The 23,600-nt window shown below is 40.2% G+C and overlaps 2 protein-coding genes across 2 annotated transcripts; one reads left to right on the forward strand and one right to left on the reverse strand.

Annotated features, from left to right (window-relative positions):
- Positions 1–3: 3 nt before the first annotated feature.
- On the reverse strand, positions 4–5,658 carry LOC117614017 (homeobox protein knotted-1-like 6). Its single transcript, XM_034342684.1, has 5 exons — positions 5,237–5,658; positions 4,867–5,025; positions 4,584–4,731; positions 524–762; positions 4–430 (listed from the first exon to the last, which is right to left on the reverse strand). The coding sequence occupies exons 1-5, from the start codon at positions 5,588–5,590 to the stop codon at positions 272–274; spliced, it is 1,059 nt and encodes a 352-aa protein (XP_034198575.1). The 5' UTR covers positions 5,591–5,658; the 3' UTR covers positions 4–271.
- Positions 5,659–19,229: 13,571 nt separating this feature from the next.
- On the forward strand, positions 19,230–23,123 carry LOC117616643. The gene is made up of 3 exons (XM_034346026.1): positions 19,230–20,413; positions 20,552–22,322; positions 22,617–23,123. Exons 1-3 carry the CDS (start codon positions 19,230–19,232, stop codon positions 23,121–23,123), a joined length of 3,462 nt encoding a protein of 1,153 aa, XP_034201917.1.
- The last annotated feature ends 477 nt before the right edge of the window (positions 23,124–23,600 follow it).

Consider the following 23,600-nt stretch of genomic DNA (forward strand, 5'->3'; position numbering starts at 1 on the left):
GAGTGATAGCAAAGACTATGTAAGCATTTCATTCATTACCAACAGTGGTAAAATTCCATAGTATAAATGGAAGCAAATTACAATAATTTTTACCCTCTATTGATCTTGGAGAGAATGGGGTAAAGTTAATCAACCAATGTCAATGTCAGTAAAAAGTTTGCATTTTTCCAGATCATGTACATGAAGGCAGAGCATGAGCAGCACAAAGCACAAAACAAATTTTGCAGGAGATGAAGCATTTGGGAGAATGTACATGCAATGCAAGAGCACCTCAGTCATCTGTGAAAAATGGACCAGCAATATTATCCATCACTGCAAATTGCATGTTCTCAGATGGTCTCCAATGGCGCTTGCGCTGATTGATAAACCAGTTGTTGATTTGCCTCTGATCTAGCCCCGTCGATTCAGCCAGCGCAATCTTGTCAGCCTCCTGGATGAGAGATTCAAGCCAAAGGGTTAGCACATATTTTGATTTGTCGAAAATGTATGTTGCGGAAAAAGAGATATGTATAAATTTTTGCACCGTTGGGTATGGCCATTTATAATGAACACTCCACCAATCAAACAACGTTTGCCTTGCTTCTTTTGGTAGCTTTCCTTTCTTCTTCTTCTTGGAGAATTCAAGCTTCAAGGTGCCAATGTGACTGCCAAACCTACGCATGAGCCGGTCCTTGAGATCTCGATCTTCACCCCTTTGTTGACCTTCCTGCACTTCTATTTCTCCGCCACTGAAATCCTCATCTGATGACGCACCGCCTTCATCTGATCAGCAACATTCCATTGCAAATGTTCTTCAGAAAGATTGGATATAACATACGTACATAGCATCATGGACTAAAATGCTGATTTGATTTTATGAAAATAATTAAAATTGTCCAACTTCAACAGTTTGTGTGATTCTTGTTCTCATATCAAAATTTTCCTGTCATATAACTTGGCAAACTTTGGGAAAGCGCATATAAATTCAAGTTTACCCTGCAACACATTGCATATAACTTGGGAACAAGGATTCATACTTAATAGAAAAGAATAAACTTAAATTAAAAAATTAAAATCCCCAAATTAAGTTAATTGGAAAGGGGAAAAAGGGTTGGACCCACACCAAGAACAAAGCTTTCAAAGACAACTAGGTCTAGAGAGGCAACTAGGTCAAGACTCTAGACCATAGAGTAGTATAGGGCAGGTGGCTAGAGGAGGAGGGCAGCCATTGTTATCAGACACAGAATGTGTGGTAGTATTTCATTGTCAGCCGGATGGAGACTAGAAGAGAGAGAGAGAGAGAGGTGTGTCAGGAACTGAGAGAGGACAAGACGGGTGGGGACATCAATCAAATCAAAACTGACATATACAGTAGACAGTACACAGCGTCCCAACCCACCATATTATAACCCTCTCGTCCTTTCCCTCCTGACGGAGAAACACCCTACCCTAATAAACAGTGGTGGGGGTTTAACGATCCGTGGGGTCCCATTTACAAAGGACACGTACCCTACAAAATTAGGTTCCTGTACCATCTTGTGTAAAAATACATCATAAATTCGCATAATAAGTTACGAAACCGTGCATTGGATAGGATGGTAGGGGCCAATATGCATATACATGCATGACTCCATGCCCATTTTATTTTCATAGGGTTTTGCAATAATTAGAGGCTCAGTTCTTTCTTGCTCAAATTAACAAACAAATTATTAAAAATGAATTGGGGGTACCCAGTGCGAGAGGCAAAGGTCCACAGAGTGAAGAGTGAAGAGTGAAGGGGGAGAGAGAGAGAGAGAGAGAGAGAGAGAGGCACGTGTGAAGCAATAATGAAAGGCCAAAAGACCCCACGGCCCATGGAAATGACACGCACTTAGCACAAGTAGCAGTGGCCACAATGCCCAGAAGAAGCTCGTGAGAGAGAGAGCGAGAGCGAGAGAGGGAGACCATAAACGCTGCTAATAGCGTAAACTACGGGAGTCCATGTGAGTGAATGAATGAATGAACGACTGTGAGTGTGGAGAGGAGAGAAAACTTCGACCACCCGCTCTACCCGGGCTTTTCTTTTCTATTAAAGTTTTCTTCCTTCCATACCAGACCAGTAGTGTATTTAAAACCCTCTCCCCATTATGCCCCTCATCACCACTTTCACCAAATAAAATATAAAAAACTTGGGAAAAGCCTCTCGGCTGTATGATAATCTCAGTTAACGTTTCAACACAAGAATGCGCATCGTCGCTGTGCACGGAAGATGAAAGCCTAGCTTATATCTCAAGAAATATCACGTCCATATAACTTTCTAAATTTTATGTTCTACTTGTAAACTCAACACTTGAAATCCATCACAACTAAGGATTTTATTATATAAAGAGAAATTAAGAAAACAGATATGAAGAGAAAAAAAGAAAAATGAATATGCAGATAGTATTGAAAAAGGAGCAAACAAGACTTTACATATGCAGGCAGGCCAACCAGATAGGCACCCTAAACCATCCATCCAAGCACGTGAATATATGCTTAAAGAATCTAGCGATATGCAGCAGTGAGAGCACGAGGCCAATTAAGCACACTGGAAAGGCATTATGTACTTTGGTACAATATAAAAAACAACAAAAGGAAGTAACAGCAGGTTTTCTGTGATTGAGAGATGCCTAAATGTACAAATCCTTGCCCAAATAAACAATTATATTATCAACAAATCCGATTTGTACTTGTACATCTTGTTTTTGGGTGCCTATTAAAATAGATAGGCGCTTAGAAAGGGAAGAAAGTTCAAAAGACACGGTGCATGATATGGACTCACGTGATTACTAAGATTCCTATGTGAGCTTTGCTAGTGATCATGGCCTAGGGAGGGCCAGACTTGAAGTACACATAGCTTTGATTCTATTCTACTTTCTAATTTCCAAGATAAGTTTGGCTGCGATGCCAAGAACCAGCCAGAGAGCTACTAATTGGACAATTTCCGATGTGCGCATATCACCACTCATGCTGTGTTGGAACTTGAGAATCAATAATTTTTACAAGCAGCAAATATACCGTCTTCTTTAAATATAGAGAACCATTTCCTCCATTTAAGGCTAAAACTAGTTTGCAAAGGCCCCACTAGAATGTGTATTGGTTTGGAGCAATTACTCCTTAAGAAAAGTTCTAGGTTTTAAGTTCTAACATCCGTATAGTGTGTGTGAGTTTAGTTTGATATCGCCACTCTCAATAGAAAAGTTCCTCAAAAAAGACTCAAACTAGTTCAAAAACAAACTCTAACCAGAAAGTGCATGGTGGCATTGCATTTCATTTTTCCAGTAAGAATCAATTCGAATTTTTTTTCCTTTGTCATCCTATTTGTCATGGAAACAAAGAAGCTACGACTCTTATCAGCTAGAAGACCAACAAATTTAAGGGAATGAATGCATATAATGATCCCAAGTTCCACACAACTTCTCATGAACAAAACTTGTTACATTCCCCAAAACAATATTGCTACGAGTCTCCCGACCCACACTGATACATCCATCTGAAAATGTTGGTCTAAATGCACTTATTTTAATGTCAAAATCAGAAATTGCAACATCCATATATACATTGATGTCGGCACACCAAAAAAAACATATTTTACTCAAAAAAGAGGAACTTGAATGTTATCTATATCATAAATTCTCGTGATAGAAATAACCGCAAACGAAGGAGGGTGTATAAAAATGTAATGGAAGCCTTCAAACTTTATTAACATGCAGACACTATATCAAATAAACTCCTAGTGTGAAGTTGATAATTAGCCTAGATCATTTTATACTTGGAAGTACATGAACATGCGTGGAGAAAGGAAAGGAAAGGAAAGGAAAGGAAAAGGAAACTTTTTTCACTCGATGAATAGGGAGTGATACACATAATGAGCATCCGAAGAGTACTAGCAAGCTAGCTCCCTCAGGAGAGCCAATTAATGGCCACTGTATGAAACAATCAAACAACTATTTGAGATGTCATCACTGCAGATCTTTGAAACGTCAAAATCAGAATCTCTGAAACAAAAAAGCAAAGCTTTTACTTTGCAAGCCGGTTCTTCTATGGCGCATTTGGGGAGAAAATGAAAAAGATAAAAAGGAGAAAGAGGAAACAAACAACGAGGTTGGACTTTGATAACACACAGACAAACACATAAAAAAAAAACACATAGAGAGAGAGGGAGAGAGAAGGCAGGCATTTGATAAGATACATATAAAGCATTTGCCGATTACAGTTCCGAGGGAGAGCAAGCACTAATAAAGTTCGGAAAATATATATGTGGGTTTTTATAATTGAAGAAGGAAGAGTCTTTTTCAGTTGTAGATAGAGATACTAGGGTTTTTTTTTTTCGGGTGGGTATTTGTTTGTGTCATTATTGGCATACGATCAGAAACTTTCGTTTGTTTCGTGCTTCTCAATTTGTGGGCCGTTCCGGGGGGGGGGAGAGAGAGAGAGAGAGAGATAAGTATCAAGTATTATCACCGAAGGTAGGTAAGTAAGGGTAAGACTAGGAAACCAGTGGCCGCAATATTCCGTGCGTTTTATGTTCATCAACACGAGCCAAATCAAGCTACAACTATCGTGAGAGAGAGAGAGAGACTAACCGGAGAGGGTTCTAATGGAGGAGGCGTTAGCAGATGAAGTGCAGAGATTGCTAAGTTGCAGTTCAATCTTGTTCAAGAAAGTGGTTGCTTCATCAAAAGGCCTTGAGAGATCTGATTTGTATTTCACTAACATCTCGCAGTAGGTTTCCTAAATATATAAACAAACCCAAATTAATTAAAGGACAAAACTTATACTTAGCCAGAAAAATAGATCAGTAGCAATCTAACACCAATTAAATTATAAAGTAAAAGAGAGAGAGAGGGGGGGGGGGACCAATAATACCATGAACTCGTCGAGCTCGGGATCGGCTCCCAAATACGTGGAGGGCATAGAAGAATTAGAATTACAAGAGCCTCGCTGCTGCTGCTGCTTACAGTTATAAAAGTCGTTTTCTCGGCGGATTTCGTCTAAGAAACTCGCGATTTCCGGAGGCGCCCCTACCTACATAAAAAAAACATTTACAAAAGTTAAATTCATTGCACCTCCTAACTGTCATCGAAGAAGCTAAGAAGAACACTGTCAGAGGCTGACACTAAAATTTCTTTATTTTGAAACAAACAAAGAAAACTGAAACAGAAAACTCAGACTACATATTATTTGTAGAAATTTAATGATGTTATTTGTTGGTGGGTGTAGGTTCTGAAAAGTTCACCTTCTGGCACTCAATATAAGCGTGAATGAGCCTAGGGTAAGTGGGGTGCGATGCAATTTTGGCTTTGATGGCGCCAAACACGTCTTCCTCGCGTTGAAATTCCGGCGTGATTGTTGGTGAAGCTGCCTCCGACATGGCCGAGTACAGTACCACGTCGTCCGATCCGAACATCGGGACCCGATGATGATGATGCTCCCCACGGAAGGCTCCGGATGAGACAAGCAGGCTTTGGTAATCCAACGGTAGGATCAGATTTTCCGGGGTCATCAGCGCCCTGTCTTCGTACTCCGCCGTTGATTGAAAACCCTTGTCCCCGTACTCCGCCGTTGATTGCAATCCGTACATTTCCTCCATCCAATTCAAATGGCAGACAACAAAAGTTTATCTTCTTCTTCTTCTTTCTTTCTTTCTATATGTCTTCTTCTAGTTCTAGCTACAGCTATAGGAGAAAAATAAAATAAAATAAAAGGCAGTATATTTGTTTATTTCTATTCATCTTGACATTTTAACCACAAAATTTTTAACTGAGAGAACATTTGCTGGAAGTGGAGTATCAGAGGGTAACTGGCAGTGTTCTTGGGGAGTGTGCTTGTTGCCCAACTAACAACTATGTGATATATGATTAGATATGATAATAGCTCCTTCCTTTTTCATCTTTTTCCTTTTCTACTGTGTTGTTGTTTAAAATATATATATATATTATTTAGCGTGTGTGTTACTTTCAAGGTGTAAACAATGTTCAATTACTTCTTTATGAGGCGTTTCTGTTCATGAACACTTGTAGCGATCGCAAATGCTTTTATTATAAATTTTCATAAGAAAAAATATTTGGGATAAAAGAAGCACATTCAAAAAGTGCTTTTATGACCTAGAAGTACTTTTAAATTTTAGGATTTAGAGATTATAGTTGTTAAAAATATTTTTTTATTGTCAAAAAATACTTTTAACCCTTTTATAAACACTCCCAAATTGACAGCTAGATACACCAAAATAAAATTAGAAAAATGCAATGCCTAAATTGACCAAACATGGAAAAAAAGAAAGAGGAGGCTCCAGGCACACGACCAAAGTAGGTTTTAAAATTCCAGCAGAAAAAACATAAAATATAAAAAAGCAGCCTTTGTATTTGTAAATGGCAAGATGAAGATGAGACTTTTCCTTTTCCATATATAAATAATATTGTATAAATTGTGTATATAACTCATTGTACATTGATACCTATGCTTCTTATGCTGACGACATTACTAATAAATGAAGCTTCGACTCTGCCCAATTATAGTAATTGACAACTCACATTGTATAACCCTATTTGTGGCTCTATTAAAGTTTACTGTTAACTTTTCTATATATACTGTTTTACCTTTGATATTTTTACTGGGGAATTAATAATAACTTGCAGTACAGTTGTAGGTAGATAATGTTGATAATTGATGCATTCGACAAAGGAAAAATTATTCGATAAAAAGTATGATCTATGTAGTCAAGACGAATTCTAGTGGTGGGCCATGCATACCTACAGGCGGCCACTACACCGTGGGACACACTAGCACGTGGAGGGCACGCATTCCTCCCCAATGAGCTCGAGATGCATATGGAACTGGAACCCACCAGCATCTGCATTAATTAATATTAATTTTCTATATTGTGTACGCATGCATGAATATATATATGTGCGTGTAGTTGACATTTTGGGAGCAAATTCAATTGGTTGCTTTACTATGATGGAAATCGAACTTGAAAAGGAAAATTAATAGAAAACATGGACGTCGGTGGTGGTAGAACAATTCATTATGCGGTGCGTTTAGGTTAAACGTCTTCACGACTTTTTGAAACCCTACCCTTATATTATGGGACGGTATGGGAGATTTATATGGCTAGACCCCCGTGCGTTGTAACGGTTGGTGGGGGTCTGATAATATGGTTGATTATGCAGACAAGACAACCTTAAGCTAATACGCTTAACTCATATTTTAAGTGTTTGGTATACACTAAAAAAGAGCTATGACTAGATTCGGACCCGACAGCTTTGACTAGTCCGACACTAGGCCACAGGATTTTTGGCACCTTTTGGGTTCATGTTATCGACTGCTGTGATAAATTCGTGTTGTGAAAACCAATCCACTAGTTTTGAGATTAAAAATTTACTACTCGGCAAATATATTTATACATGGCGGATGATGTAACACCACTTTCAGAATTAGTAGTAAGCTGCCCAAGCTGATTGGGGAGAAAAATTTACTTATACCCGAGATATCACTGTTGTATTATTTTAAGTCAATCATTTATTATTATATATTTTAATTTTTTGATATAATAATATAACTTTCTGACATGATAATGTGTAATAAGCTTGGAATTATACCGTTATAATGACATCCCCATTATATGTAATTTCTTCTTATTATGGGCGAAGCCATGTTGGGACCATAGTGGTCACAAGCCCCAGTCAATATTTATACCCTTTGTATTTATATATTATATATAATATATTAGATGGGAGACTTTGGAAAATGTCAAAGGAGATAAATTTTTTAAAAGAAGTCAAAATAGACAAAATTGCCCTTATTTATTTTTAGATTTTTTAAAGAATCATTTACATTTACATGTCTTTGATTTGAAAGTTGAGAGGTTTTTATGTCTTTTTTGAAAAAGCTTTGACTTTTTCTAAAAATTAAAAAAAAAATTATTGCTAAAACCTAAATTTACTTAGATTATTTTTGGGATATTTATTTTAAAATAAATAATATATTAGGTTTTTTTTGTCTATAAATTAATTATAAAACTTCCTAATCACTTTTCTACTTTCTCTTAAACCTTCTAGGTTGGATTATGATATTTGCACTAAAAAAACTCCTTTTTTTCTCTCTTTCTCCTCCTCTTTTGTTTAACTTAAGCTTTGTGAATTTTTTTCCTTCCCTTTTTACATGTCTGAGTAGGATACCTTAATATTGAGATTATGAATTTTTTTGTATTTCTTCTCTATGTTGGAATATAAATTATTAACTTTTGAGTCTTTAATAGTGTAGATGATGAGATTAAAATATGAAATTAAAGAAAATTATGATTATAATGAATGAATAAATTATTAATCAATATGAAACGATATTATGAAGTTGGCTTAACCGAGTAGTTAGTTTCATATTTAAAAAATTGTGAAGGTTAGTAATCGGTTAGTACTTGAGCACTCCTACTCAAATTATTTTTTAAAATTTTATGAAAAATCCTTTTTAATATGAAATCCTGACTCCACCACTACTTCTTATTATAAGAAAATATTGATGTCCCGTAATAAGCAAGTCGGTGAGCTGCATCGTATATCAACATTTGCAAATCTACTAAATGGAAATGTTTTCTTTTTAACATTCAATTATTTAATTGCTGTTGCAGGGTGCTCCATGCATTTACTAGTCATCACCAACAACAACAACAACAAAATACAAATAAAAAAGAAATAAAAAGAATATTAAAGCCTAATACGTACCATTAAGACCAAAAAGGTGCAAATTTTGCAGATGAGGGTGAACCAGCAAACCAGCAGACCAGCAGTTGGCTTTCTTTCTTTTATATATTTCTGATGTTTGATTTGATGGATTGATTGATCGTCTCGGGAAAAAGTTGACAAGATAGCGTCCTCTCCCTGTAAAAAAGTTAAAACGTGTTTCACAGAGAATCCAAATAGTGTGCAGTTGTCACCGTTGGATCGTTCTCGGATTGAACAAACACCGACTTCCGAGGCCAATCAGACGGTTGATATCTTAAGGTAAAACCTACAGTTTTGTGAGCAGGTAACGCATCTTTTCTTTACCTCTTTTTGTTCCATTGTTAGTTCGAATTATTTACAAATAAAATCGGAAATGCATAAAAACTGGGCGTACCTCTTCAGCATTTTAATGGCTTTGGTGCAGCGCCCACATGAATCCAGTCGAGTCGGAGTTATATCCATCTACCCTGTTATTCTTGTATTTTTGTTGCCTGGCAAGTGTGCACGTGTGTTTTCTTCTCTGAGCTATATATATATATATAGCTTTCTGAACCTGAGTTTTCACAAAAGGTTTGATTAATGTGGAGGTGGTCCAAGAATTGCTTTCTTATATAGAGTCAATCAAGTGCCTTGTATTGTGGCGGACGTAAATTAAAGCATTTGGAATATTAATTAAATATAATTCGTGATTAAGCAATTGAAACTTGTTTGCTCAACTATCAACGTCAAAAGTAAATTTCTTGCTACGTATTCACATGAACGACACGTGTTACTAACAAAGCCGTATTTAGTGAAAGGAGTTCCGCATTTGTCATCTGATCACATGCTTAAACAAATATTAAGTTTGCCGTCTCCAAACTTAAAGGGTGCCGCTGCATCTGCGGAAAGTTCACCAACCATCTTCAAGTCAAATAAAATGCGTGTCGCTTATTCATAGATTCACAAAGACTTTTACTCCTTGACTTTCCATTCGACATACCACATGGCCAATTACCAAGTACCACGTTCTAAAAGGGCTGCATCTGAGGAAGCTGTAATTGGGGGACAATAATCGAAGATCAATGATGCTTAAATCCGACCAAATCTTCGCGCTTACTATGTTAAAAATGCTTCTTATATTTGATCATTATCATCATCGATCTTCCTTTTACTTTTTTGTACATGTGATATATTTGATAGACTAAGAATATTTATAAAGATATTTACACAATCAAAACTTAGGTCATCGGAGGCTGTCAGAGCAGCCATGCAGTTGTTTTGTTTGTAGCCAGGCATGTGTTGTTGTCAAAATTAATTGATAATCAGGCTAATCATGATGAAATATCAAATTTATTACAAATATATATCATCAATAAATCACACATATTTAACTCTAATTCTAAAGTCCAAACACACAATAAGACTCAATTAGAGAAAACCATTGTTATTAATATTAAATGAAATCTCTGTAAGCTCCTTTTTTTTTTTAATCCCTTTTGAGAATTGTTTAATCATAATGGATTGAAACTTTTGCGTTGTTATTGTTTTTGGCCGGTCAAAAAGGAATTATTGGCTGTTGGTGGTTGAGGCGAAGGCTGACCTAGGTTGACAAGGATTTCGATTTCTGATTAGTCAAAGATACAGAGGGTTGTTTTCGATAGTTGTTAGGTGGTATGTAGTTCAGGCATATCTTAGCATAGTGTTGATTAATTAAAGCTTTGGTTCTTAGATATTTACTTTTGAGTGCTGTTATTTTCAACTTTCCGTTTTTTTTCTTTTTCTTTTTTTTTGTGTGTTCTTCTTATCTTCTTACTTATAATGTAAATTTGAAAAAACATAATCATATCTTTCCACTCACTATTATTCTTAAAAACACCTTTTAATTTGTCTTCACAATTTCAAATAAAAAGGTGGGTGAAATAACAAGAGATCAGTCAAATCCCAAAAGAAACAAATGCTAACAAGGTAGAGAATAATTAAAGAAAATTCTACGAAACATAGAGATGAAGTTAGAATAATGAACTACATGAGATGCAGGAGAAACATTTGCATGCCAAGTTATTTAGCTTGCTTGTATATTTTTAATTGCCCTTTTGGTATTGTTTATTTGAGGTGATAAGTAATTTTTAAAAAAAATTTAGAAAACTCAGCCCGTTTATTAAACTATGAAAAAATCACTTATTATTAAAAATTGAAATGAGAGAAAGTTATAAGGAAAAATAACTAATGTGGTGCTTTCATTTTCTGATTATGCATGAATCAGTTTTAAAGATGCATTGGGTTTAATGATTATGCGGGAATCATTTTTTGATTATGAGGCAATCAGTTCAAAAAATAATTTTAACAAAAAGTTTACCAAATACCAAACTACTTTCTTTTACAGTAAATCTGACAATGATTATTTTCAAAGCATAACAATGTCAACTGGGTATAAGACTTTTTAAATGTTAAAGGATTCCCTTGCATTAATATATATATATCAGATATTTAGGTGGGTGCCACCCCATTCCCGTATTTGATCATTGTTATATGTTTTCTATTTTTGTTTTGTTGTTTACCGGACGAGATTAAGATAATATATGCATTGAATTTTGTGTCTACTTTTATCTTCTTTTTTGGTGCACATAAACAAACACATGAAAATCTAAAGTGAAAACTTGACGAAATAGAAAAGCAACTACGTGAATTGGAAGGATAATAGATGTGAAAATGAGAGGGATTATTTCAGGTTGTCTCAGTCAATCGAGACTCTCAAACACATGTTTGGGGTTATGTAAACTGAGGTTTTTTCCCTCAAGTTCTTAGAAGTTATTTTATAAAAAAGTAAATTTATTTTTAAGTTTTTGAAAATAAGATAAACATAAAGTAAAAATGTCAGCACTTGTCTTTTTTTATTTTGCATTATTATGCCCAAAAAATCTGCAGAACTAATACAAAGTTTGCATTACTTCCAATGAAAATCTTAGTGCTGAAGCCAAAATGTGTTATTAGTATTACACTAATATAAGAAGCATGATTATTGAAAAAAAAAAAAAAAAATTTGAGTTAAGTGGAGAGCATTTTTTTGACAGCTTATAAAGGTTGTGTTTCTGGTCAAAAAGAAGGCTTGATTCTCTTTAACTATTTTGGGCTAAAGTATTCTCTCTCTAAAGGCAATTTGGGAGACAAAAATGGAAGTGCAACAACTTGGAAGATGTCTGATGGTTGATGTTATCCTAATCATATTAATGGGGAGCAAAAATTCCCATTATCTTTTCGATAACCCCAAGATATATTTAAATAATTTGTAGGGAGTATAATCGCTTATTATATGTATATACATGCTCCTTTGTGATCATCTGTGCTGCATGATCATATGATTATATCATTGCTTACAAGAAAATTATTATGGTTAAACAAGTCTAATTTATTTTATAAATTAAATAAACAAGACTATGGAAGTGGCACTTATGCTCAATTATTCAGCTGTGGCAAGTTGAGAACGACATTTAACACCTTAAACTGCACTCAACAACCCCATAATAATTTGGTCAACTGTTTCACACCCAAAAATAAGGAAGAAAACTTTGTCCCCAGATTACCTTTTAATTTCCTTCTAACTTTCATCTGTTTTCCCATAAAAAAAATAAAAAAAAGTTTCACAAAGTTGATAGATTTAAAAACTTAAAACTTAAAAAATCCGTAGTTTTTTTTTTTTGAGAAAACCTAATCATTTTCATTTTTGAGAAAATCCTAAAGAAAAATCCCTAGCTAAGATCGGCGGCCACCCTTCTTACTTAATATCCCTTCTTCTCCTCTCATCTCCTTTCCTCTCATTCCCTTCCTTTTTCCTCTGGATTCTTTGTTGTTTGTTTATTTTGTTTTGTGATGTAAAAGTAGTTGTTGTGAAATGTTACCGTCATCATGATATAATTACCGTCTTTTGACCCACTCATGTAAGGATTTGGCTCAAGTTGTCAGCCTTTGATATAGATTTGGAGCTACGAAGCGGGAATGATGTCGAGTTGCATCGGGTTCGGGTTTAGCCATTGGGGCACACAATGGGTTTAGCCAATATGGCTCTCTTAGTGTAGCCCGAGAGGATGTGGAACAGTGGTCTTCTTTTTTAGTTGGTTTGTTTTCTGTTTAGGATATTTTATTGAGTTTTTCTATTTAAACCCCACACTTTTCTTTGTTCATCCCAATACTTAAATCATTAAGATCTTAAGTTTTATTATTGTGTAAAAAGACAAAAAATGTCATCCAACTTAATACTTAACCCTAGTACACACACTTCACCACTCTTCATATTAAATTTGTTCTCCCATCTTTTACTCAACTTTCTTCTCCCATCACTGCTGTTAGTGTCACTATCGCTATCAGCATAAGCTTTTGCTTTGGTAGCAGATTCTAGTTTATGCTCCCATTTCAAAGGGGCTTCTTTCTTCTCCGAAGCTATTTTCTTCTTCTCCTCAAACTTTATTTCCCATTATTTCTTCTCCAAAGCTCTTTTATTTCACACATTTGACAACATAGTTTTATCTGTTTCAGTAAAGTGAGGTTGAAGTTAACTTAGAGTGGTGAGGGGCAAGATAGCCGGGTGTGGGGTATGAGGTTGATGAGTTTTTATAATTTTCTTTTTCTTTTTCTGCTGGGGATGTATTTAGGGGTAGTTTGGGAAAATAGTGGGGTTTTCTTAGAAATTGTAAAAATTTGAATTGGAAGTTATGGTGAACTTAGAATATAGGGTGACAAAGAGAAGTGCGAGATTTAAATAGAAAAACTCGATTTTATTTCCACTTGGCTTTTGGCATTATTTTTGTATTAAATAATCATTTCTAAAGTTTAGTTCTCTTAAGCAAAGACATTCCGTCAATTTGATAGTGAATTAAAGTTGTAATTCTCTCTCTTGATAGTGATTAATTGGGCTTTCAAAAAGGGCTTTTTGCCCTGAGTTCAGTTTGGGCTCTTTTTGTTTTTTTTTTAACAGAACTAAATGGGGCTGAGCCGATACCTTCGCAGAAAGCCACAACTTCATTGGATAAGGCCTCCAAGAGCAGCAGATAACCCACCTACCAAGAGATGCAGAACAGAACTCGCATGTTTTTCTTGGTTTAACGATCTGCTTACAACGACTCTTTTGAAGCTACTTTTTTTGGTAGTTTTTGGAATCAGACAATATCTTGTACAGGAAGTTAATTGAAAATAGGCCGCCGAATTTGTTTTGCACAGTTGAAATTTAATGTGAAGACAAACTAAGCATCTACTAATGACAGTACTTGTGTCATTTCACGTGACTAATTAAGTTGAATTATTTTTTTATACCTTGTCACCTACAAACAACTTGCCTAAGTTGGCTTGTTCTTGCACAACATTGGTTGGCCATATGAAATCTGCAATCTGTGTTTGTATAAGAAATGAAAATTGACATAAACAGATAAGTAAAGTGAGATTCTTTTTTTTTTGGTCTGAAAGTAAAGTGAGATTCTTTAAGTACTGATGGTTTCTCTGTTTGCATAAAGAGAGAGGCAATAAGATAAAGCCTCATTAGTGGAGAGTCTAAGTACTGTTGTAATTGAGTGCACTTCTGAGGGGGAGACCACTTCTTTTTGGGTAAAACTTCATAAGAGTCATCAAGGAAGGGAAGGCAAGTAATGCATAGAATCAAATAGAAAAGGCAAAAATGGCAGTCAATTGTTGAGTTGAAGCCTCCACACAGGTAATGACACGCTTCATTGCTTTGTCAATAATGGTCAGAGTGTCCAATCCCTGCAGACCAGTGGACTTTTCAATACTTCCAACACATATCAAGTTCCAACAGTGACAAATTATCAATCAGACTTTTGAATTTGTGTTATGGAAGCTAAAACTATCACTCAATGGACCATGATGACTTAATAGGGGCGGTATTTTCAAGTGTTTGTAATGAGCATTAGATTGTAAATGATTCTTTGAGGGAGACTGTTAGCTAGCTAAGCAGCTAGGTTGAATCCATTTGGCTTCAACCAAGAATCAGCTTGAGCTGAAATTTCCATTATGGGTTCATATCACATTAGTTAAATTATTGGTCTGGCTCACCAAGCCATCAATAGTATGGAAAAGGAAATTCGGCTTGGCTGCCAAGTAACAAAGGGTTAGTGGGTAATTAAGGATATTGGAGTTGGAAAAAGGAGTAGATGAGCATGAGTGATGAATTAGTGGTACCACTGATGCAACATAAAAGTATAAAACTCCAATTATTAAAAGTAATGCACACCAACACATATCATAGGAATCTTTTAAAGTTTTCATTACATTGACACTAATATCCTTCTATGATTTCACAATTTTAAAGAAGGTCCCTTGTTATGAATTTTCCCAGATGCAGATGAGTAACAAGCAAAATGATAATTTTGCAGAAATTAGTGTGTAGTTGATCAAGATTCAAGCTGAAAGTTCTTGAGCATGGAAATGAATCCATGTCTGCAATTAACCAAGTTCCTAAACACAGTTGCAGAGTGATCATAAGATACTCAGAAGAATCAGAACTGTATGGGAATTAGGTGAAAGGGTAACATAGTCATCTGATGGGAGCTTTTTCTGTTTACTTTTGAAGGTGTAAATTTTAAAAGAAAAGCATGGGGCCATTATTTTTAGATAGTGGAGTAGATGGGTTGTCAAGGTTTCAATTCAAGTAAAGATCCTGATCAAACATCAGCTATTTAAAGCCAATAGCCAGAGAGTTATGTCTCCACTGTCTGTTTTAAGTGCCCATTGGATTGGAAATCATATCATTAGAGCAACCTATCAGTTTAGTTTCTCCAAATCTTGATGGGTGTGGAAACAGATTGGCAAGAAGAGCCAATCCATGGGACTTAAAAGCATGGACATGGAGTGAGGTTTGTCTCAAAACCTCCTCCAAAACTCAACAGTTCGTCTGAGCTCAGTCAATGGCTGCTAACTACAGCAAGGCAATGATCTAGAGGTAGCAGAGGTTTGGCTATTGCTTGGCGAACCGGCAAGTCACAAATCGGCAACCGACTCAGTCATGAGTCTTTTAATTTAAGGATATCTTTCAATTCTGTTATGTTATTTTGAGTTCTTGCATGAGAATGTAATAATACAAGTGTTTGTGGTTTTAATATGATGATTCTCTTCTCTTTATCAGTTCAGTTGCTGCAAAACGTGTTGAGTAAAAACTGAAATATGAAGAAAGACTTTGAGGTACAATTTGAATCGTTTCCTTAAAGTGTTATTTGCCCCCACTTAATTGAGTTTGCTAAAGGGTTCTTGGCAAACTACTTCCAGGATACAGCAAAGTCTGGAATCTGCGAATAGCAAAAACTCGAAGAATTCCCTTAGAAATTGCTATAAGGAAATTGTATGATTGTTGAACCGGAAAGAATAGGAAACTACTTAGGATTGGTTTCTGATATCTTGCTCTGATAACAATAGGAAGTATATATAGAGTATAGAAGGCACCCATTCAATTTATCTGAAAGTCTGCAACGCCACTTTCTCAAAGGACACTACCAAATATCATGTCTGTTGGTAAATACCATTTCAACCAAAAGACAAATTAGTTGTTATGTACCATTTAGCCAAAAGATATATAATTAATTTTACCAAAAGACATATTGATGAATCAAATTTCTTTGCCGTAGAAATTGAATTTGACTCTCTCTCTCTCTCTATATATTATTGAAATCTTCAACAATCCTTCCCAATTTCAGTAATATATATATATATATATACTAATCCACACTTCTCTAAAATATATGTAAATAATTCCCCATCGAATTGTAACACAATCACACCATTATTATCATGCATACAATAAAGTGTCTTTCGAATTAAACCTTCAATTAGTGCAAGTAAATCAAAGTTTTAACAAAGTCTGTGGTGGCCTTAGCTTAAACCTAGTCTTCTTATGTAAGACCGGAATTACCACACACATGATTATATCATATTTCCTTAAAGAAATGTTTGTACTAATTAAGCACTATTATGGCCTTGTGCTTCATCCTGGTTTCATGAACATTTACAAGAGAAAACCCAACTCTTGGTAAAAATGGCACCACTTCTTATGTTCATATAAGTGAGAGGTTCCTTCCCATATTATTTAACCTCATCAAGAGATGAAGTCTCATCCTCCTAAATGTAGCAGTCTTGCACTGATTATCTTCGAATGGGCTATATATGTTTATACCGTATATTAACGACCAATGACCACCTGACACGTGGACGGAAACGACAACTTGACATCAGAGGCCCTTCGGCATATCCCCTACCGAATCCTACACTTCCTGACACTTTTGACCTAGGACACGCGTCATGCTCTAGACCAGCTCCCACAGTCCCACATCGGAAATATGAACATAATGCACGCCTCCCCAGGCCTATATAAGGAGACCCCCTCATCTAAAGAGGGGACGAACGATTAAATCTGGTACGCTTATCGCTGATTCAGAATCTATTTAATAAATCAGATTACTAGCATTTGAGAGTCAGTTTGGGTACGCGACGCATTCTGCTGTCTTACCGTCTTAGAAGACTAACTCCCTTCTAAAGACACAATATCACTAAGTTGGGCGAGTCACGTGTCAAACCACTTTTTCGCATCAACAGTTTGGCGCAGTCTGTGGGAAACGAAAAACAATTAACCCACTATCCCCTAAACACATGGGGACCACTTCAATACCCACTTTTCTACCGGAGGACGGGGCACCGTTCGGAAGGCAAGCTGGGGCTAGCCCAGCGCTATCTCCATGCACTCCCTACGGAAACGCCCCATCAACCCAAACAGCCGCCGAGGCCGAGCTAGTAGCCCAAATCGCATCTCTGCGAAAGGACATGGCTAGGCTTCAGGAGCACAACCACCACCTTTCGCCCAAAGTGGACGAAACCCAACGGCAGCTGCACCAGCAGCAACCGCAGAACGTCCAGACGACTCACTCTTCCGAAAGCTTGGGACCCCCTCATAGGAGGAGGCACCGAAGGGCAGCAAGGGCAACGCCCGCGCCCTCCAAACAACTGGTGGTGCCGACACCTAGGGACCAACCACACATACCGAAGAAGGTCTATTCTGACTGCCGACACAGGCTTAATGATCGGGAGGTAGAGAGACAGAGATCCCCGACCAGGATTAACGCTCGACTACGGGAATCCCGGATGAACGCCGGCGGGAGTAAGTCACCTATTCGGAAAGTCCAAGGATTGAACTCCACGGAGTCTGCATCCGAATATATCCCTTCCGATGCGCAAACGTCCACCTACCGTTCGGTATCAACTCAATACTTGGGGGACAACTCCGTGAGCCCGCGAAGGCGCTTAGAAGACTATGATGCCGAAGGAATCCCAAGCCGCGACCCTGTTGTCCGACTCCTTTTTCAGAAGGTCCAAAAAATGGAAAACGACAAGGCTCGCTCCCAGGAACCTGAGTGGGGAAAGCTTCGGCCCGGGCCGTTCACAGGACGCATCCGTCGCTCTCGGCAGGATAGGGAAGTACAACCACTGCGCATACCGTTCTATACTGGAACCGAGGACCCCTTAACCCACCTTCATTCGTTTCAATCCGCCATCGGATGCAAGGGTCTGAGCGACGAGGGGCAGTGTCTGTTATTCCCGTCTTCACTTACCGAAGCAGCCCTGAATTGGTTCTACCGTTTGGAGCCGGAAACGGTAGATTCTTTTGACGAGCTGAAGCAGATTTTTCTCAACCACTTCATGATCCAAACGGATCGCCTTTACTCTGCCGACGATCTGTACACGATCCGGCAGAGAGAGGACGAGCCACTGAGAGAGTATGCGGCGCGTTTCAGTCACGAGTACTCAAGGTGTCCGGAAACAGATGATAGGGCAGCCTACGACGCCTTCAAGAGTGGCCTTCGGTCCTCGCATTTCCGATACCTAGTACACAGCAGCAACTGGCGCACGTATGATGAGCTGATGAAGCAGGCGGCGGGGCACGCCAAGGCCGAGTACTTCAACTCAAAACCAAGCGCTTCGGCACGCCGAGAGGATGCCAAGCCAAACGCTTACCCTGCGAAGGCGCCATCCTACGATAGGACCGACTCATATTCGGCGAGCCATAAGCGGAAAGATAACCGTGACGATCGGAGAGATCAGCCAAAGAAAGGGAAAGGTCGGTATGGTCACAACGACAACCGAGGACCCCTGCCCAACCGTGACCACGGCAACGAGGTCTTCACCCTGCTGAACACCACGTATGAAACCGTTCTGATGAACGAACAGGAGGCCATACCGAAGCCGAATGTTAGAAGACCCAATCGGCAAGACAACCGGGAGGCCGGTAAATTCTGCCGATACCATCAGCACAACAGCCACAACACGGAAGATTGTATAAGTTTGAGAAAGATTGTGGAGCGGCTGATCCGAGAAGGGAAACTGGACCAGTATATCGCCCGGCCGCCAACGGCGCCGGGGCCGAACCCTCCTCGGCAGATAAACATGATCAGCACTATCAGCGGAGGACCTACCGTTGCGGGGACGAGCCACCGTTCGATGAAACAGTATGTGCGTGCCGCGCAGTTCCCTCAGGTGCTCGGAATATAGATGAATCGGTTCCAGGAAACACCAAAAGTTCATTGGGAGCCGATCACATTTTGCCAAGAGGAAGAAGAGGGAATCCTCTATCCCCACGACGACCCAATGATCATCCGAGCTGAAATTGCCGATTACGATGTAAGGCGAGTGCTGATCGATACCGGGAGCTCCGTGAGCGTAATCTTTGCTAAAGCTTTCAGAGAGATGGGAATCAATGACAACCAAGTCGACCGGCAGTTGACACCTCTGTTAAGCTTCTCTGGAGACTTGGTCCAACCAATCGGCAGTGTCAGACTGCCAATTACATTTGGCACGGCGCCGAAAAAAGCAACAACGTACGATCTGTTCCTCATCGTCGACTGCCCGACGGCATACAACGTTATCGTTGGCCGAACGGCACTGACGAGGATCAAGGCGCATCTTTCGCCCCACATGCTGTTGATGAAGTTCCCTACCCCGAACGGCCCGGGGGCAATCCGGGGAAATCAATTCAGCGCGCGGACTTGCTACGCTACGGCGCTCAAGGCAACCTCGTTCATACTCCCCAACGAGACCATGACGGTGCAAGGTTTACCGAACGGTCCTGGACCGGTTGACGACCCTAGAGATGAATCTCCCACCCCTCACACACAACCTGCCGAAGAATTGGAGACCATAACCTTGAGCGATGAGCAGCCCGATCGACAGGTTAGAATCGGCACTAGACTCACTGCGAACCTCCGAACGCAATTCATAGACTTCTTGCGGCATCATTCGGAAGTTTTCGCATGGTCTTACGAGGACATGCCCGGCATCGCCCCGGACGTGATTAGCCATAAACTCACCATCTCCTCCGCCTATAAGCCCGTAAGGCAGAAGCGCCGATCATACGATGTCGAACGGTATGAGGCGATGCGCACGGAGGTCGAGAAACTTCAAACCATCGGTTTCATCCGGGAAGCAACGTATCCGGTATGGCTTGCCAACTCCGTCATGGTAAGAAAGTCCACGGGCGGGTGGCGGATGTGCCAAGACTATACCGACCTCAACAAGGCCTGCCCGAAGGACAGCTTTCCGTTACCACGGATAGACCAGCTCGGGGACGCCACTGCCGGCCACGAACTGCTGAGCTTTATGGATGCCTACTCCGGCTATAACCAGATATTCATGCACCCTCCCGACAGCGAACATACCGCATTCATAACAGACAAAGGGTTGTACTGTTATAATGTCATGCCGTTCGGTCTGAAGAACGCTGGGGCAACTTATCAAAGGCTCGTCAACAAAATCTTCGCCGGTTACATCGGCAACATCATGGAGGTTTATGTTGACGACATGTTGGTAAAAAGCAGAACTGCCGAAGATCACCTGCAGAACTTATCGATCATGTTCGGCATACTAAAAGACTACAGGATGAGGCTGAACCCGAAGAAATGCGCCGTCGGTGTATCTTCCGGGAAATTCCTCGGATTCATGATCAGTCAGAGGGGGATTGAGGCGAATCCCGAGAAAATAAAGGCAATCATCGATATGGAGAGGCCGAAGACGACGAAGGCCATTCAGAGCCTTACCGGACGCGTGGCCGCCCTGACCCGTTTCATATCGAAGGCTACCGATAAATGTGTACCGTTCTTCAAAGCCTTGAAAGGGGGCAAACGGGATATCACATGGGCTGCCGAATGCGATAACGCATTTCAAGCCCTGAAGAACTACATGAGCAAAGCCCCCCTTTTGTCAAAACCGCTGCCTGGGGAAATTCTCTACCTCTACCTTTCAGTATCCGGAACTGCCGTCAGCTCGGTACTAATTCGGAAGCCAGAGAAGGCAGAATTACCAATCTTCTATGTCAGCAAGGCACTCCAGAGTGCGGAACTTCGGTATCCACCATTAGAGCAGCTAGCTCTGGCCCTTGTTGTCTCGGCACGAAGACTTCGGCCATACTTCCAGGCACACGGGATCAAAGTCCTGACCAACCAACCCCTCCGGCAAGTTCTCCAGAAACCAGAAATTTCGGGCCGATTGATCAAATGGGCGATCGAACTTGGGGAATTCGACATACAGTTCGTTCCGAGGCCCGCGGAGAAGAGCCAGGCTGTTGCCGATTTTATCTCCGAGCTTACCCCAGCGACAGTACAACCGACATCTGAGGCAATTACCGAGACCATCTTGCCGGATCAACCAGGCACCGAACGCCTCGACACATCAACTCCCGTCTGGGGTTTGCACGTCGATGGCTCGGCAAACCAACAAGGATGCGGAGCGGGCTTGGTGCTGACAACACCGGACGGACAGAAGATCGAATACGCCCTCCGCTTCGACTTCCGGACATCCAACAATGAAGCGGAATACGAAGCCCTCTTGGCCGGCCTTCGGTTAGCCAAGAGCATGAATGCAAAGCAAATCCGAATTCACAGCGACTCTCAGCTCATTGTGAACCAGGTAACGGCAGACTTCGCCGCCAAGGATGCCTCCATGTACGCCTACCTTTCAACCGCCCATCAGCTACTCCGAAGTTTCCAAGCATACGAGATTAAACAGATCCCCAGAGGCGAAAACAGCCATGCCGATGCTTTGGCAAGACTCGCTTCGGCGATAAACGACAAAGTCGGAAGAAAGGTACCAGTGGAGATCCTTACCCAACCGAGCACGGTAACCTCCGAAGCGTGTGCCGTACGGTATGAGGATACATGGATGTCTCCCATCTACTTATACCTGACGAACGGCACCCTTCCTGAGGATAAAGCCCAGGCCCGGAAGCTGAGATACCGATCAGCAAGATACACGGTTATCAACGATGTACTCTACAAGCGCGGCTACACTACCCCGTATCTCAAATGCCTCACGGCAGAGCAAGGGGAGTACATCCTTCGGGAGATTCATAGCGGCGTGTGTGGCGACCACTCTGGATCCCGATCACTCGCTTACAAAGCCTTTCGGCAGGGATACTTTTGGCCTACCATGCACCAGGACGCCAATTCACTAGTGAAGAGGTGTGACAAATGCCAGCGCTTCGGTAATGTCCCACATATCCCTGCCGAACCTCTCACACCAATTGTAAGTCCTTGGCCTTTTGCACAATGGGGACTGGACCTGATTGGCCCAATGCCGCAAGGCAAGGGGCAGGTAAAATATGCAGTGGTTGCCGTTGACTACTTCACCAAATGGGTAGAAGCCGAACCTCTTGCAACCATAACGGCAGCAAAAATTGAAGATTTCGTCTGGACTCACATATGTTGCCGATTCGGTATCCCATATGCTATCATTACCGATAACGGCAGGCAATTCGATTCGGAACTCTTCAGACAATTTTGCCCCCGTTTGAAAATCAACTTGTTTTTTGCATCACCAGCCCATCCCCAGTCGAACGGTCAGGTCGAAGCAATAAACAAAATAGTGAAGAAACTGCTGAAACGGCAGTTGGACAAGGCAAAAGGAGCCTGGCCGAAAAAGCTTCCCGAGGCACTGTGGGCCATTCGAACGTCTTACCGAACGTCCATTGGGGAAACCCCTTTTTCTATGGCCTTTGGATCGGAAGCAGTGGTACCCGTGGAAATCGGCGAACCTTCCTACCGAACGGAATCCTTCGCACCGAAGGAGAACGAGGAGGCCATGTCTCTAAGCCTTGATCTACTCGAGGAGCACCGAGCACAGGCCAACCTTCGGAATGAAGCCTACAAACAGCGTGTGTCTCGGTATTATGACTCTAGGGTCAGACCCCGCTTTTTCCGAATCGGGGACTGGGTCATGCGCAAGGTGTCGCTTGCGACGAAGGATACCACGGAAGGAACCCTCGGACCTTCCTGGGAAGGACCATATGAAGTCATCGGTATCCTTCGCTCGGGAACTTATCGACTAAGAGGCACCAACGGCAAGGCCCTCGGCCATCCTTGGAACGTAGAACATCTCAAGTACTACTACAAGTGACCTAGCCTACGGCAGGGTGGAACTGTAATTACTCGATGTATTTGTTCTACTAGAATTAATAGAAAGCCCTCGGCACTATTACTTTAGCCTCTCTTTAAGTCATATTTGCCCACGGCAGCTAAAATGTTAACATCCTACGGCGCTCTACATTAGCCTACGGCAATTGGCGATCGTTAATGTTTTTTACCCTACAGATCCCTTCGGGACTTGGTCAAAATTTTTAAACTTAACAGCGTCCTTATTAGCCTACGGTAATAAGTGACTTTTAATCAGTAATTAGCCTACGGCAATTAGCAGTTATAGCTTGTGAAAGTCGATGACTAGCGATCTATCGGCGATTAGCCCACGGCAATTAGCAATCATAACGCACTCACATGGGTTAAAATTTGAGAATTGGACAATTAAAGGTTGAACTTTGAATCATAACACAAACTTAAATTAAAAGATGCCCTCGGCATCAATGTGTTCGAAATAAAA

The sequence above is a fragment of the Prunus dulcis genome, chromosome 1 (assembly GCF_902201215.1).
Source record: "Prunus dulcis chromosome 1, ALMONDv2, whole genome shotgun sequence".
Lineage (NCBI taxonomy): Eukaryota > Viridiplantae > Streptophyta > Magnoliopsida > Rosales > Rosaceae > Prunus > Prunus dulcis.

Bases quoted from the DNA above. Each gene is read 5' to 3' on its own strand.
- LOC117614017 (XM_034342684.1), bottom strand. From the start codon at position 5,590: ATGGAGGAAATGTACGGATTGCAATCAACGGCGGAGTACGGGGACAAG. The intron at 4,732-4,866 runs GTATTATTGGTC...TTATATATTTAG, and splicing joins CCGAGCTCGACGAGTTCATG to GAAACCTACTGCGAGATGTT. The intron at 431-523 runs GTGCAAAAATTT...TCTCTCATCCAG, and splicing joins ATAAATGGCCATACCCAACG to GAGGCTGACAAGATTGCGCT.
- LOC117616643 (XM_034346026.1), top strand. From the start codon at position 19,230: ATGAATCGGTTCCAGGAAACACCAAAAGTTCATTGGGAGCCGATCACA. The intron at 20,414-20,551 runs GTTGTACTGTTA...GGTAAAAAGCAG, and splicing joins GCATTCATAACAGACAAAGG to AACTGCCGAAGATCACCTGC. The intron at 22,323-22,616 runs GTAAAATATGCA...CTGAAACGGCAG, and splicing joins TGCCGCAAGGCAAGGGGCAG to TTGGACAAGGCAAAAGGAGC.